Source organism: Pezoporus wallicus, unplaced genomic scaffold (assembly GCF_028554395.1).
Source record: "Pezoporus wallicus isolate ANWC-B61680 ecotype Strahan unplaced genomic scaffold, APGP_CSIRO_Pwel_v1 scaffold_13239, whole genome shotgun sequence".
NCBI lineage: Eukaryota > Metazoa > Chordata > Aves > Psittaciformes > Psittacidae > Pezoporus > Pezoporus wallicus.
Genome location: NW_026642052.1, coordinates 712,839 through 726,977, shown reverse-complemented (window position 1 = coordinate 726,977; position 14,139 = coordinate 712,839). Strand labels below are relative to the sequence as shown.

General features: G+C 40.4%; 1 protein-coding gene across 2 annotated transcripts in view; it reads right to left on the bottom strand.

The window, feature by feature from the left end:
- HTT (huntingtin) overlaps nt 1-14,139 on the bottom strand; it is an 81,217-nt gene that overhangs the window by 55,196 nt on the left and 11,882 nt on the right. Inside the window, exons 5-12 of one of the 2 annotated variants that reach the window (XM_057426811.1) lie at nt 10,020-10,099; nt 9,458-9,596; nt 9,082-9,223; nt 7,468-7,646; nt 6,777-6,981; nt 5,860-5,907; nt 2,619-2,699; nt 1,849-2,210 (exon numbers count right to left, since the gene is read on the bottom strand). In XM_057426811.1, the coding sequence (XP_057282794.1) occupies nt 1,849-2,210; nt 2,619-2,699; nt 5,860-5,907; nt 6,777-6,981; nt 7,468-7,646; nt 9,082-9,223; nt 9,458-9,596; nt 10,020-10,099 (1,236 nt within the window). The remainder of the gene's footprint in view (nt 1-1,848; nt 2,211-2,618; nt 2,700-5,859; nt 5,908-6,776; nt 6,982-7,467; nt 7,647-9,081; nt 9,224-9,457; nt 9,597-10,019; nt 10,100-14,139) is intronic. The other variant, XM_057426812.1, reaches the window with a different exon arrangement.

Genomic DNA, 14,139 nt, shown 5'->3' with positions numbered 1-14,139 from the left:
CGGCACTGGGGCTATTTGAGGCCATAGATACATCTGAGAGCCTCCCACTTGCGCCATAAGCTTGGATATTAACAGGAAGAAAGTCACAACACTTGCTTCCCCTGCAGCTCTCCTTGCTCCCTTATTCCAAACACGACTGTCCCTCTATCTCAGCAGTTATAAATCACAACCAACACCTTTACTGTCACAAATTGAACTTGTCCCTTGCTGTCAAATTCTCCCATAACCTCACTTGTCCTGGACATGTAAAGTCAAACTGAGAACACACTGTGTAGGACAAAAAAGGACTAGTAAATTCAAATGCATTTTAAAAACCCTTCACTTTGAACCAGACTACTAAAATGGACATTTCCAGCAGTTTGACCCTTGGTACCGATGCAGTATATAGGCAGAATGTAGATGGAAAAATAAGCACAGAAGGCAATTCAACAATAAGAGACCAAGTAAAAAACTTTTCATTTTCAATTTACCCGAAGACAAGATACTTTTTCAGTTACTCCTTGCCTTTATAAGCACCTGGAAATTGTTCCTTAAAAAGCTCTGTGTGTGTGTGTAACTGGGACAACCACTTAGTCTGTCAATTACAAAATAATAATATTACTTGTAATTACTGCTTGCAAAAAGTATGTAAACTGACATCTGCAACAATCTAAGAATTTGTCAATAAACACAACCTGTCAATAAATGCCTTCTCACTTTTGCCTCTGCACTGCCTACATTTAATTCAGAGACTCAGCAATCTTCATCATTTGTTCCTAAATCCTCACAGTTGCAGAAGTATTAGGAAGAAGCTTTTTATTGTGAGGGTTGTGAGGTACTAGAACAGGTTGCCGAAAGAAGCGGTGAACGCTCCATCCCTGGCAGCGTTCAAGACCAGACTGGACACAGTTTCAATCTTATTCATTCTAGCTTATTTTTAGTGTGAGGTATCCCTGCCCATGGCAGGGGGTTAGAACTGGATGATCTTAAGGTTCTTTCCAACCCTAACTATTGTACGATTCCATGTGCCTATCATAATTGTAAATTTACTATTTTTTTGTAGTGGTAAGAGATTATTACTCTTCCAAAGTTACTATCAGCAAACTTCAGTCAAATTTTTTATAATCTTTGAAAAACAGAACTTAAGAAATGTTAAGCATTCCCCTTTTTTACATTTTCTGCTCTTGTTCCCAGGAATTTCAGTTTTGCTGGTTTTATTACAACTTCACACTTGCTTGAGGGAAATTTATTTAAATACCTATACCGTATGCACATTTCAGGTGTTTATTCGGTAAGTAACTGCTACATGAGTAAATCATGCAGTAATGCTTAGTATAGGAGAAATCATTACAACAGAATAAAAGGATAAAAAAAGAAAAAAAGAGTTGTGTCGCCAACTGAAAAAGCATAGGCAGGAGACAATGTGAAGCATTGGGTTCCAAAAATATTCTTCTATCATTCCAAATAGACTGCTCACCCTTTAACACTTCCATTAGTCCTCCTGCACCAAAATAATTATTAATATACCTCTACAAAATGAAGGATAGGCTACTAAGAGGATATATTTACGCCAAGCCTTTGGTATTGACATTCCTCCAGTGAGTGACAATCGGTTAATGCCTTCATATAACCTACCCTGTGAACAAACTGATTACAGCTTTGTAGTTTTTAAGTGAAAGTGTTAAAAGGAGGTCAAGCTCTCCAACAGAGGTGTGAGCTGCTGACCTTTCCATTGTTACTAGCTGAGGATGAAAAAGTAGAAGACGAATAAGTAGATGAATCCAAGTCTGGGCCCTCCATGGAAGAGCTCTGAGACATGTCGAGCCCCTCAGTAGAAGGGGATACCCCCTCTGCCCGTTGCACACTTACAATTTCAGAACTGTCCGAAGGGGTTACAGCAGAGTCTGGACCTTCTGTAGTAGTCTGAGAGCTATCACTAACTGGTGAAGAAGCTTGTGTGCCATCATTCAGGTCCATAGTGGGATCTGACTGGACAGCACTGATCTGGCTTGAGCTTCGACTAAGAACATCATCTTCTTCTCCTTCAGTAGCTGTACTTGTCAAATCACAGCTCGAGAGGTCTACAGAGTCTGACTGCAATGTATGTTGGGAACGTGGCTGCTCAGTGATGATATCATGTCCAGTAGGATCAGCTGAACTCCCTACTGACCCAGCTGTTGTTACACCTGATGAAGAAGCTAGTTCACTGGTTATCTCACCCTTCATAGAAGCTGCAAAACACAGACATTTATGAGTCAATAAAGTGTTTAAACTTGTGTTTCAGTTGATATGGACACCACATACTAAGCCATACATTAAACTAGGCTAAGGAAAGCATATAACTAAACAGTTAAACTACAGGCAGGGAAATAAACATATGCAAAATGCCATTCCAGCTATACCAGTAGCTCAATAGGACAGCCTATTGATTAAAAAAAATCCAGGCAGTCAACTTTATTAGGAATGTATATGTTTTAGACCCAGGAGTATTTACAGTTTCAGTTTTGCTAGCCTCTCTTTTGGTGTCAGTCCACTTCCCAGTGACCATTAACATATCACTTTTATATTTTAGACAGAGCAATAAAATAATGGATTTGTAATATAACACAGGCTGACTGCACTGCTGGAAAGCCAGCTACCTGCAAACGATGCAGCGCTGACATCTGACCGGGTTTCAGGATCATCCTCCAAACCTTCTTCTTCACCAAGAAGTATTTTACCTGAGCAGTAATGCAAGAAAAACCTTAAGTATTCCAAAAATATAGTCACCTTGAAATGCTGAACAGTTGAAGTCAGTTAGATGTGATTATTATCTAAAATTATTCAAATAATTTTTCAAATCTATGACAGGCAGCTGATGGAAAAGAGAAAAGAATGAAAAAAGGGAGTATCCAGTCCCTCACCATCTGATTAGGAGAAAGACAACAGTGACAAGGAAATGCAGTTAAGTAATTTTATTTAACAGTGTAACCATTCAGGACCTATGATCTTATTCATTCTAGCTTATTTTTGTTGACTATGTTTAAGATCCTATTAACTTCATCAAGTATGTCCCATTGGCAACTGGATGTCTGCCCTCAAATCAAAAGGGCATTAAAGCACTACAAGTAATAGAATACATAACCTCTTCCTCCTTCAGGCTATGAATATTATCAAAGGCTACTTGCAGTCTGGGGCTTGGAACTCCAATAACAGAATGGAAAATGCCTAGGGGGAAGAGCAGCACAGACCAGAAACACAGGACAGCATATCTGGGACAGGGTGATGAACCATGGACAACAGCCAGGGACGAACAAGGCAAAAATCTTCAGAAAGTATTTTGCCATAGGAAAAATGAGAACCACTTATAACCTAACACAATCATCACAGGATTCTCTTACAGAATAGTACCCATATTTTAAATATAGGCAGTGGAAAGAGAAAGATACCTGCAGATGCACACTGCCTGGGAGCAACCAAGGACACAATTGCACTGAAAGGTCTGTAAATGGGACAGGATACAGAGTGCAGAGAGAGCTACTGAGGCCATCCTTCTGGCTCTCACATCACTTGCTGAGACATTAGGATTCATAACAACCACTTTGAGTTATGCCTGTTTTGCCATTTAGAATGAGCTTCACTGGTAGTCTAAGATTCACTACACAAAATGTTAATGTTTTGATAACTCTAGGTGAATTCTTTGGCATCTAATTTAAGCTACCAGGGGATAAAAAGCATTAACATATTTTTCTATTCATTTCTCTATCACAACTGCTTTCATACATAGTAGTAACACTGTAGAATTGCCTTGCTCCAAAAAGTATCTTTTATACTATTCAAACCTGTAAAGCCTAAAAGTAACCATGACATTACCATGTATGCTCTACATAAAATAACACCAATTGAGAGCTATAAACTCCTACGAAGGAATGAGTAAAATACTGCTTAGAGTTCCCAACTAAAAGCATTTTTCACTATTCTCTCATATTTACATCCATCTCACTGAAACGAACCAGGATATTCTTCTGCTTTCCACAGCTGATCACCTTTAAAAGTAAGTGGAAGAGGAAAGACTCTAAAAAACACTTGTTAGGCACATTAGGCTTTGCATGTTCATGAGTATATAAGCAAGCTGCATGATATTCCCCATTATTTGGAAAAAAAAACAAAACAACAAAGCCCAACAGTTAAGACGCAGAACACAGGTTTTCATTTCAGCCTTTTTTGCAATTTCCTGCAGCTGAAAGATAAACCAGTACAGGTCAGTTGCTCAAAACTAAAGTTGGTCTGAAGCAGTAAGTCTGAAAAGACATGGAACATCCGAGTTCTTATGTTAGGGTCACAGGTTTCCACAGATAAGCCTCTCCTTACACTCGTACACACAAAGGTGCATTACAGCTAGAGAAGCTTCACCCACAGCCAACAGCAGAAGCCTGCTACTCTATACGTAGTAGTCTGCAACACAGTATCAAATAGGAACTGGGAATAAGTTTGATTTTCCCCTCCTTTCTACAACACAGAGCAGCAGGAAATGAATAATTCATAACTTGAAATTCAACCTGTACGAAACATAAGATCGTGAACACATTTTTTCAAACTCATTTATGCCATTATTTTAGACCACAAAATCTTCATACAATGATCTTGGGAGAGGAAAGAAGCTGATAACTCATACGTTTTCCCACTGAATGAAGAAAAGGTTAATGCTTCAACATGCACTTTAATCGAATTTGCATTATTATTAGCACTTCAAAGTTACACTGAAGACTATTAATGATTCAGAATATCAAAATGATGATTTACAATTTTTCATTTCGAAGTTTTATGTGTCATTATTGTGATCTGTTGCATTCTGTCTCGCCTTTGGATGCTCCAGGAGTATCTACTTTCAAAACATCCTCTCCTTCACACTATTGTTTCTAACCTAGAAATTATCACTGCATTCATAAGCACTATTTCATTGAGCTCTAACCACTGTTTCACATTTTGGTATATTCTTTAAGCATTAGGAGATTCTTTGCTAAGATAGCAGGAGGTATTTGGTAAGAGTGTAAGCTAGTTGCTGTAATGGGCATTAAAGTTTGTGTATTCTTATTTAGTCTTATTTTAACTCCAAGTTTTTCTTTTCAGCGTTGTACATGTCTCCTTGCTACGCTTGCAGTAACTGCACAATACTCATACATAGTTCCACTGCAGTAGCAAAATTTCTGAAACAGGCAATGAAACTGTTACACAGCTGTATCTAGAGTGATTCTAGTACTGGTATGATTGGTTTTAAGCAAAGTGTAAATGTATACCTAGCTATTCAATACTTTCATACACCAAATGGGAAAAGAATCCTTCAGAACGATTACTTAAAATCCTGCAAAATTAATTACCTATTGAAAGAAATGAAAATATCCACACTAAGACACAGAGTATAGAATTAGAGTGAACAGCAGAAGAAAAAAAAGCATCATATCAAAGCATGCAAACATACACATGCATTAAAGAATTAAAAAAACAGGCCTAACCAAACCAGGAAGGTTAACTATTTTGTGAGTTACATTAAATGTTAAGTATTACCATCAAAAGGAAAAATGCCCTGTTCAGAGGTTATTTTTAGATGTGCTCTTTAAAAGCAAAAATCGCATCAATATTCATCACCAGAATTTTGCCAGTGAACTACAGCAAAAAAAATAATCATACTGCTTTGAATAATTTTAGAACATCTTAATTGCAATATCAGAAATCACATGAGGAAAATTTACACTGATTTAGGCTCAGTTGATAACATAAAGGCAACTGTGAATGACGACCAAAGCAAGACAATGAAGTGGGGACGAGGAAGAAAACAAACCCGAAAAAAAAAAAAAAATCAGAAAGGAATGCAATTAAAGATTTGGTTTTGAAAATAATCACCTTTAGGCTTTCTTGCAAGAACAGGGCTGCATGAAGACCCCCCTCCAGCTGCAAATCACAGAAAGTAACACATCAGGGCAAAGACAGAGCTGCTGAAATCATGAAGGAATTCTAATAGCCACAAATGGGAAGGAAAAAACAAAACCAAAACCAAACCCCAAAGCCAGGAAGAAACAGCAAACTTGCTGCTTTTGAAGTTTTTGAGATCATTCACCATCAAATGATGTCTTATTTTCTATGCCACTTGTGCAAAGTTTGTTTTTTAAAAAATATGCTTTAAATTCCACTCCTATGATTGTCTTTGGCTAATGAATTACCTTCTAATAGCAGCTATATTAGAATGATCTGTTAAGTCAATACAGGAGTCCTTACAGGAATCCAATCAGAGATTGAGTCTTTTGAAACAGGTCATTAGCAATTAAGAGAGAATTTTAATAACATGCATTTCACAGGCTAGAACACTGACAGCTGATTTTAGCAGTTACAGGTAAACTTAAGTCATGCTTTAATTTCATGCTGGTTTGGTATTCAGCAAGAAGCTCTCAGTTAATATAAATTCTGATTAGATCAGCTTTTTATGAATCACAGTTGTCAGCTGCTTGGTGAGAACAGTAATTTTGTGAGGAAAAAAATTAAATCTGTCACCACAGTTAACTTGTTTGGTTTAACCAAAAAAACCCATCAACATGAACAGTACAAAATACTTTGGAGTTTGTCTTAACTCAATGGATGTATACCCACTTAAAGGAAGGATGGAAAGAAACTAACTGTACCTGTGCGGTGAAGGGTGGGGGGAGAGTCATGCAGAACTTTACACATTTCATTTTATCCTTCATACTTTTGGCTAACACTGAGAAACGGAGCTGGTGGTGTATGTTTATCTCCTTTTACTTGAATTACCAGAAAATACAGCTTACCTAGAAGTTCCACTATGCTCCCGCTGCGGCTCCTGCTGGCACATTCATCTTTGGATACACTGACCTGTGCAATGCCCCCTGAAGCAGTCAGGGCATGAAGAAGTTCAGGTGGTGGTGTTCTAAAGAGCTGTTGTAATAATTCTAAAGCTCCAGTCACAACATTATGGTCCTGATGCTGGGTGTAATGCAGAGTCAGTTCATAAACCTAAAAGTCAATGAAGTATTGGAGTTAAGTCTCTATGAAGACATATTACGTTTCTTCTCACATACCACATTTAATTTTAGTAGTGCATTAAAAATGACTTATATTTCCTATACCTAATCTTGACCACACCCTTCCAAGGAGAAAATGTAAATTAATTGTAGCCATTTAACTGCCTTTTTGGTAGAAGCCTGTTGTTTCTGTTTATTTTTATAGAAGGAGGAATTACATCAAAGAACACCATAATGAAGTTCTTTAGATACTTTGGGAGCACCGAACAAGCACTGCTGCATTTTCTCTGGAATCTCTGCTCTTTACTCATCAGTAATTCCAGTCTCTAGACCAACTATCTATCACTTACTAAGATGAACAGGAATTTGAGAAAGTAATTCAGAATTCACCAAACTAGTGCTGTTTCATACATGAAAGATCTATTTCTTTTCCTTCCAATCAGCAGTCTTCAGATTAGGATTATTATTCATATTTTACCTGTATGAGTTGTTCTGGTGAAGGCGAAATCTCTGTTTCTTTTCTTGTTACGCCAAAACTGCCTTTCAGACTGGTATCCTTCACTTGTTGTTGCAATAAAGGTATAAGATACCTTAGTGTAAGTAGAACACCCAGGATTAAAAGAGTAGGATGATCATCTTCTACAGGAACCAACAAGCCTGGGGGCAGAAAGTAGCTGAATGACTTATTGACAGTGGTTAGTTTCAATACAAATGTTATTTCATGTGGTCCATAATAGCTTTTTAAAAACAAACGAAAACCATCCAAATACCTAGAAGCAACTTAAGAATGCTTTCTAAATTCAGACAGATTTGAAAATATGCATTATTTAATATTCCTGACAATCACTTAGGCAATGTGGGAGAATGGTCTGAGGACCCTGTCTCACCTTCCCTGTCAGCTACTTCTTTCACTGAATAAAAACACACAGAAGAATTCTTATTCGTAGTACCTGATGCTGCCTCCAAATGATCAAGGCTGTCTTGCTCCCCTCTTCACCTGCTTCCTCTCTTCACTTAGCAGTTTAATTAAGGCCCTCACATACACACTACTACCCTAATGAATGACATTCACACTTTTGCCTCCTCCCTCAAATACTGGGACCTTTGTTCCATATACCTACCTGCTAATCAGAGTCAAACCCTAAACATATTAAGAACAAATATATAAGAAAACACTACCTTGTATTAAAAAATAAAACCCCAGAATCCATTAATGGATTTCCTATTAGTGCTCCTGTCTGAATTCAGTAGTGTTGCCAGGACATTATAAAACATCACCTTTGAGGTAGCTAAGAACAATGTGTGCACAAAATTCCACAATTTTCACTATGGAGCACCTGAATTTTTCACATTCTTAGAAAAAGCAAGGCTAACACAATAATGCTTCATTCATCTGTTGCCCTTCCTTAGCTCTCTTTTTGCAATATAGTCTACATAGTAAAGAACCCCTCAACAGTAACAAAACAGGAAAAAAAAGTTTCCACTCCAACCCAGGCATGAGCTGCAAAACACCCCAAGACAATGCAAGCTTTCCAGCCGAAGAAATATAGAAGCAACAGACACAAAGTTGTATGTTTTTAAATTAAAAAAGTTCAAATTTAAAACATAAAAAATTTGAAAAGTAATAAAAATCAATTTCTGGTCTAAGTTTTCAACAAAGACTCTACATGGTGGTACCTCTAAAAAAGGCTACAGGGGATGCGTTCATTGCCCAGAGAACAGCAGTCACACTGTCCAACTCAAGAACTCCTACCCTACCAACCAAGCTCCAAGCTGCTGAACAACGTTAGTCTTCACAGCTTCCTGAGCAAGCCCTTCCAGCATCCCTCAACCTCCTCATTTTCCAGCAGGCTACTTGCTTCCCTAGCTTTGTCTGCTTCTTTTCAACACTACCGAATTAGCATTGCAGCACATGGATATAAATAGCTTTAGTCATATCTTCATCTAACTTAACACAAAATAGAGAAAGCATTGGCAGTGTAACTGGTATCCTTGCTTCGCCTGAAAACCTCTTGCATATGAAAAGTACCTTCCATGGAAAAAAAATTATGTTACTTACAACTAAAGCAGTATCTTTTTTCCTGAATCTTACCTAGAAGTACATTCAATAACCAGGCATAAAAATACTGTGTTCTTCGTGAATGCTGACAGATGCTCACTGTTGATCCTGCCGCTGTTCGACGGATAGTAGGGGAACTGGATTTAAGATTAGCTATGAAAGCCTTCAGTAAGACCTAAAAACAAAGATACACTGAGTTTTCATGAGAAAGACAGAAAGGAATTAAGTCAGCAAATGTATTCTTCATTTGCTCAAAGCATTACTTAATGTACATCAAGTAAGGGCAACTTTGGCCTCAATTCAGACTTGCACCAGTAACACTGCTTTCTGTAACATCTGACTGATAATGCTGATAGCTTACTGTGCTTTGAGACAAAACAGGGAGCACTAATAGGTTAAAGAAAGATACCTTAATCTCATTGTCATTTGCAAAATTGCCAAATGCTGCCATGATTTTTGGTATTGCTGCAGCCAGCGTCTCTTGTACCGACTCCTCGGGTCTCTTACTTATTCGTGTTAGACAGGGCAAAAGGTTCACTAGGTACGGCCTAAGCAAGGCAGAGGAGAAAAACTAGTTTGAGATCAGAACCACTGTACCCATTTAAACATTTTAACATTTTTAACTCATACTCAAATTCTGTGGTATTACTAAATGGTAGAAAAAGTACCTGTTAGCTGCAAAGAATGTAGAAGAAAAAAACCCAACACAATAGTCTTCTGAATACAATTTGTGGAGAGTAAGGCAGAACTAAAGAATACACTGAAAAAAATACATGTCATTGTCTTCACAATTTTTTCCCTCTCTTCCCCCAGAATCATGTACAACACAATTAAAAGTCTGCCAATAGAAAATCAGCTAACGAAATACAGCAAAATCAGAGAGAAAAATGTGACAGGAATTCTTCCAACCTCCCAATTATATATTATATATTTAAAACTTCAGAACAGTAACATCTTGTTACTGTGTTTACCTGCACTTTTGAGGCCGAACTAGATGGGCAAGCTCAGCAAATCGCCACAGTGCAGCACGTAGACTTCTGGAAGCACCATTCTAGACAGAGTATGTAATTGTTACATTTCATCAAGCAAAACCATTTCCTAAAGAATACCTATAATATACAATAGCACACAGTTTTATACAATTTACTTAAAAATATAAAAATGTAAGGTGTCTGGAAGTCATACTTTTCCTTTAGCCTAAAGGAAGGCAAGTCAGCTCTATGACTGGCTTCTTTTTTCTAGCTGGTATTAGGAATTTTCCAAGTGACCCAAAATGAGTAACAAGGACATGAAGAAAGAAAAGCAAATGTCTGAAATCTCCACTCTGCTGAAATCAGCTTAAAATACCACAGAGAAAAACATCAACCAACAAAGAAAAACTGATGATATCAGAGTCTAAAAATCACTTGAACACTTGCAGAGATCTAAATGCAGCATCAAATTGACAGCAGTGGAGACATGCAAATAAACAATGCTCAGCTCCTGAGCACACCAAAGAAAAGAATCCCACATATTGACCTTATCTTTTCGTAATGTCTTGTATCCTCAAGTTTAGTATGTGCTTATCCGTACTGACACCTTCAGTTGAGTACCTGACTTAAACCCAGAACCTTCAGACCTAATGACTAAGGATATAGCACAGCTCTTTCGTATTGCTGGAAGTACAGAAAAAACTATGGAAGTCAAGAGATGTCTATGAGAAATGGCACACCTAATGGAGTTGGAACCTAACCAAAATGCCTCTCAAATCAAGTCCCTCTGAAGAGATAGATAAGAAGGTTAGAAACTGTCATTTCTTTCTTATTTCATTTAGCTGGTATATCAAAGGCTCACGGCCTTCTTAGCATGACAAGCAAAATCTTGCATCTGAATTACAAATTGTGCATTTTTCAGATTAACAGCCAAACAACAGATTCTGGCACGGCTCCTAAAGTGATCCAAGTGATGCACAAACAAGATTCAGTCTGCTGGGTGCTTCTGTTATGCCTATTTCTCTTGCCTCTGCCATGAACCTGAGAGCAACAGATGAAGCACATGCCACCTGAATAACCAAATATTTCCTCCTGCACCTGGTAATGGCATGCAGAAACTTTAGAGCAAGTTTTGTGTACCTTGGTTGTTTTTTAATTAGAACCATAGAAGCACAGAATCATAGAATCGTTAGGGTTGGAAAGGACCTTAAGATCATCTAGTTCCAACCCCCCTGCCCTGCTGTGGGCAGGGACACCTCATGCTAAATCGTATCACCCAAGGCCTCATCCAACCTGGCCTTGAACACTGCCAGGGATGATGCATTCACAACCTCCCTGGGCAACCCATTCCACTGCCTCACCACCCTAACAGGAAAGAATTTCCTTCTTATATCCAACCTAAACTTCTCCTGTTTAAGTTTTAAACCGTTACCCCTTGTCCTATCACCACAGTCCCTAGTGAAGAGTCCCTCTCCAGCATCCCTATAGGCCCCCTTCAGATACTGGGAAGCTGCTATGAGGTCTCCATGCAGCCTTCTCTTCTCCAGCCTGAACAGCCCCAACTTTCTCAGCCTATCTTCATACAGGAGGTGCTCCAGTCCCCTGCTCATCCTTGTGGCCCTCCTCTGCACTTGTTCCAACAGTTCCATGTCCTTTTTATGTTGAGGACACCAGAACTGCACACAATACTCCAGGTGAGGTCTCACGAGAGCAGAGTAGAGGGGCAGGATCACCTCCTTTGACCTGCTGGTCACGCTCCTTTTGATGCAGCCCAGGATACGGGTGGCTTTCTGGGCTGCAAGCGCACACTGAAGCTGGCTCATCCTCATTTTCTCATCCACCAACACCCCCAAGTCCTTCTCTGCAGGGCTGCTCTGAATCTCTTCTCTGCCCAACCTGTAGCTGTGCCTGGGATTGCTCAGACCCAGGTGTAGGACCTTGCACTTGGCATGGTTAAACTTCATGAGGTTGGCATCAGCCCACCTCACAAGCGTGTCAAGGTCCCTCTGGATGGCATTCCTTCCCTCCAGGGTATCAACCGAACCACACAGCTTGGTGTCATCGGCAAACTTGCTGAGGGCGCACTCAATCCCACTGTCCATGTCAGCGACAAAGATGTTGAACAAGACCGGTCCCAACACCAATCCCTGAGGGACACCACTCATTACTGGTCTCCAGCCGGACATTGAGCCATTGACCACAACTCTTTGTGTGCAGCCATCCAGCCAGTTCTTTACCCATCGAGTGGTCCATCCATCAAATTGATGTCTCTCCAATTTAGAGAGTAGGATGTCGTGTGGGACAGTGTCGAACGCTTTACACAAGTCCAGGTAGATGACATCAACTGCTCTACCCCTGTCCATCAGTTCCGTAGTCCCATCATAGAAGGCCACCAAATTGGTCAGGCAGGATTTCCCCTTAGTGAAGCCATGCTGGCTGTCACCAAACACCTTGTTGATTTTCATGTGCCTTAGCATGTCTTCCAGGAGAATCTGCTCCAGGATTTTGCCAGGCACAGAGGTGAGACTGACTGCTCTGTAATTCCCCGGGTCATCCATTTTCCCCTTCTTGAAAATGGGGGTTATATTTCCCTTTTTCCAGTCATTGGGAACTTCACCTGACTGCCATGATTTCTCAAATATGATGGCCAGCGGCTTCACAACTCCATTCTCCAGCTGCTTCAGGACCCACGGATGGATCTCATCAGGACCCATGGACTTGTGCACGTTCAGATTTTTAAGATGGTCTCGAACCAGCTCCTCTCCTACAGCGGGCGCAAGGTCTTCATTCTCACAGTCCCTGCATCTGCCTTCCAAGACTTGGGTGGTTTGGTCAGAGCCTTTGCCAGTGAAGACCGAGGCAAAGAAGTCATTCAGAACCTCAGCCTTCTCCAAATCCTGTGTAGCCAGTTCTCCCGAGAGCTTCCTGAGGGGGCCTACATTCTCCCTAGTCTGTTTTTTATTTGCTATGTACCTGTAGAATCCCTTCCTGTTATCTTTAATACCGCTAGCTAAGTTTAATTCTAACTGGGCCTTACCTTTCCTAACCTGGTCCCTAGCTTCCCAGACAACATCCCTGTATTCTTCCCATGCCACCTGTCCTTGCTTCCACTTATTATAAGCCTCTCTTTTCATCTGAATTTTCCTCAGGAGCTCCTTATCCATCCAAGGAGGTCTCCTGGCCCTCCTGCTGCACTTCCTTCTGGTTGGGATGCAACACTCCTGAGCTTGCACCAGGTGATCCTTGAATATCAACCAAGTCTTGGGCCCCTCTGCCCTCTAGGGCTGTATCCCATGGAACCTTCCTAAGCAGGTTCCTGAAGAGGCCAAAGTCTGCTCTTTTGAAGTCCAGGGCAGTGAGCTTGCTGCACGCTCTCCATCCGCAGGTTCTCCTTGATCAGGCGGTCTGTAACAGATCCCCACAGTAATGTCTCCCATAGCTATATTCCCTTTAACCCTGACCCACAAACTCTCTGTGGACTGCTCACCTGTCCCCAGACGGAGTTCCATACTCTCCAGCCTATCCCTAACATAAAGGGCAACTCCCCATCACAGCCTGCCAGGCCTGTCTTTCCTAAAGTGCCTGTAACCTTCCATTCCAACACTCCAGTCATAGGAGCCATCTCACCATGTTTCTGTGATACCTATTATATCATACCCCCGTAGACATGCACACAACTCTAATTCCTCTTGTTTGTTCCCCATGCCACCGGCATTTGTATAGAGGCATCTGAGCCAAGCTCCAACTGAAGCCGGCTCATTGGCTGGAACGGCTGGGATATCTCTACAGTGCTCCAAACATTTATTATAGGTTCTGGCAACTGACTGGGTGTGTTGGGATGGAATGATGCCCCCCTCCCCCATCACATCTAGTTTAAAGCTTCCTTGACCAGTCTGGCAAGAAGAAGCCAAAACTGCTCTTTCCCTTCTTTATCAGACCAGCTCCACCAGCCCGCACTAGACCTGGCCTACAAGCTTGAGTGCCGTGTTCAAGACACCCAACCCCCTGACTATGACACCACCCTTTTAACCAGTTATTAACCTGGCTAATCCTCCTAGCTTTTTTTAGGTCCTCCCCTGTATCCTGGAGAATTGATGAAAAGACCACCTGAGCTCCAGAG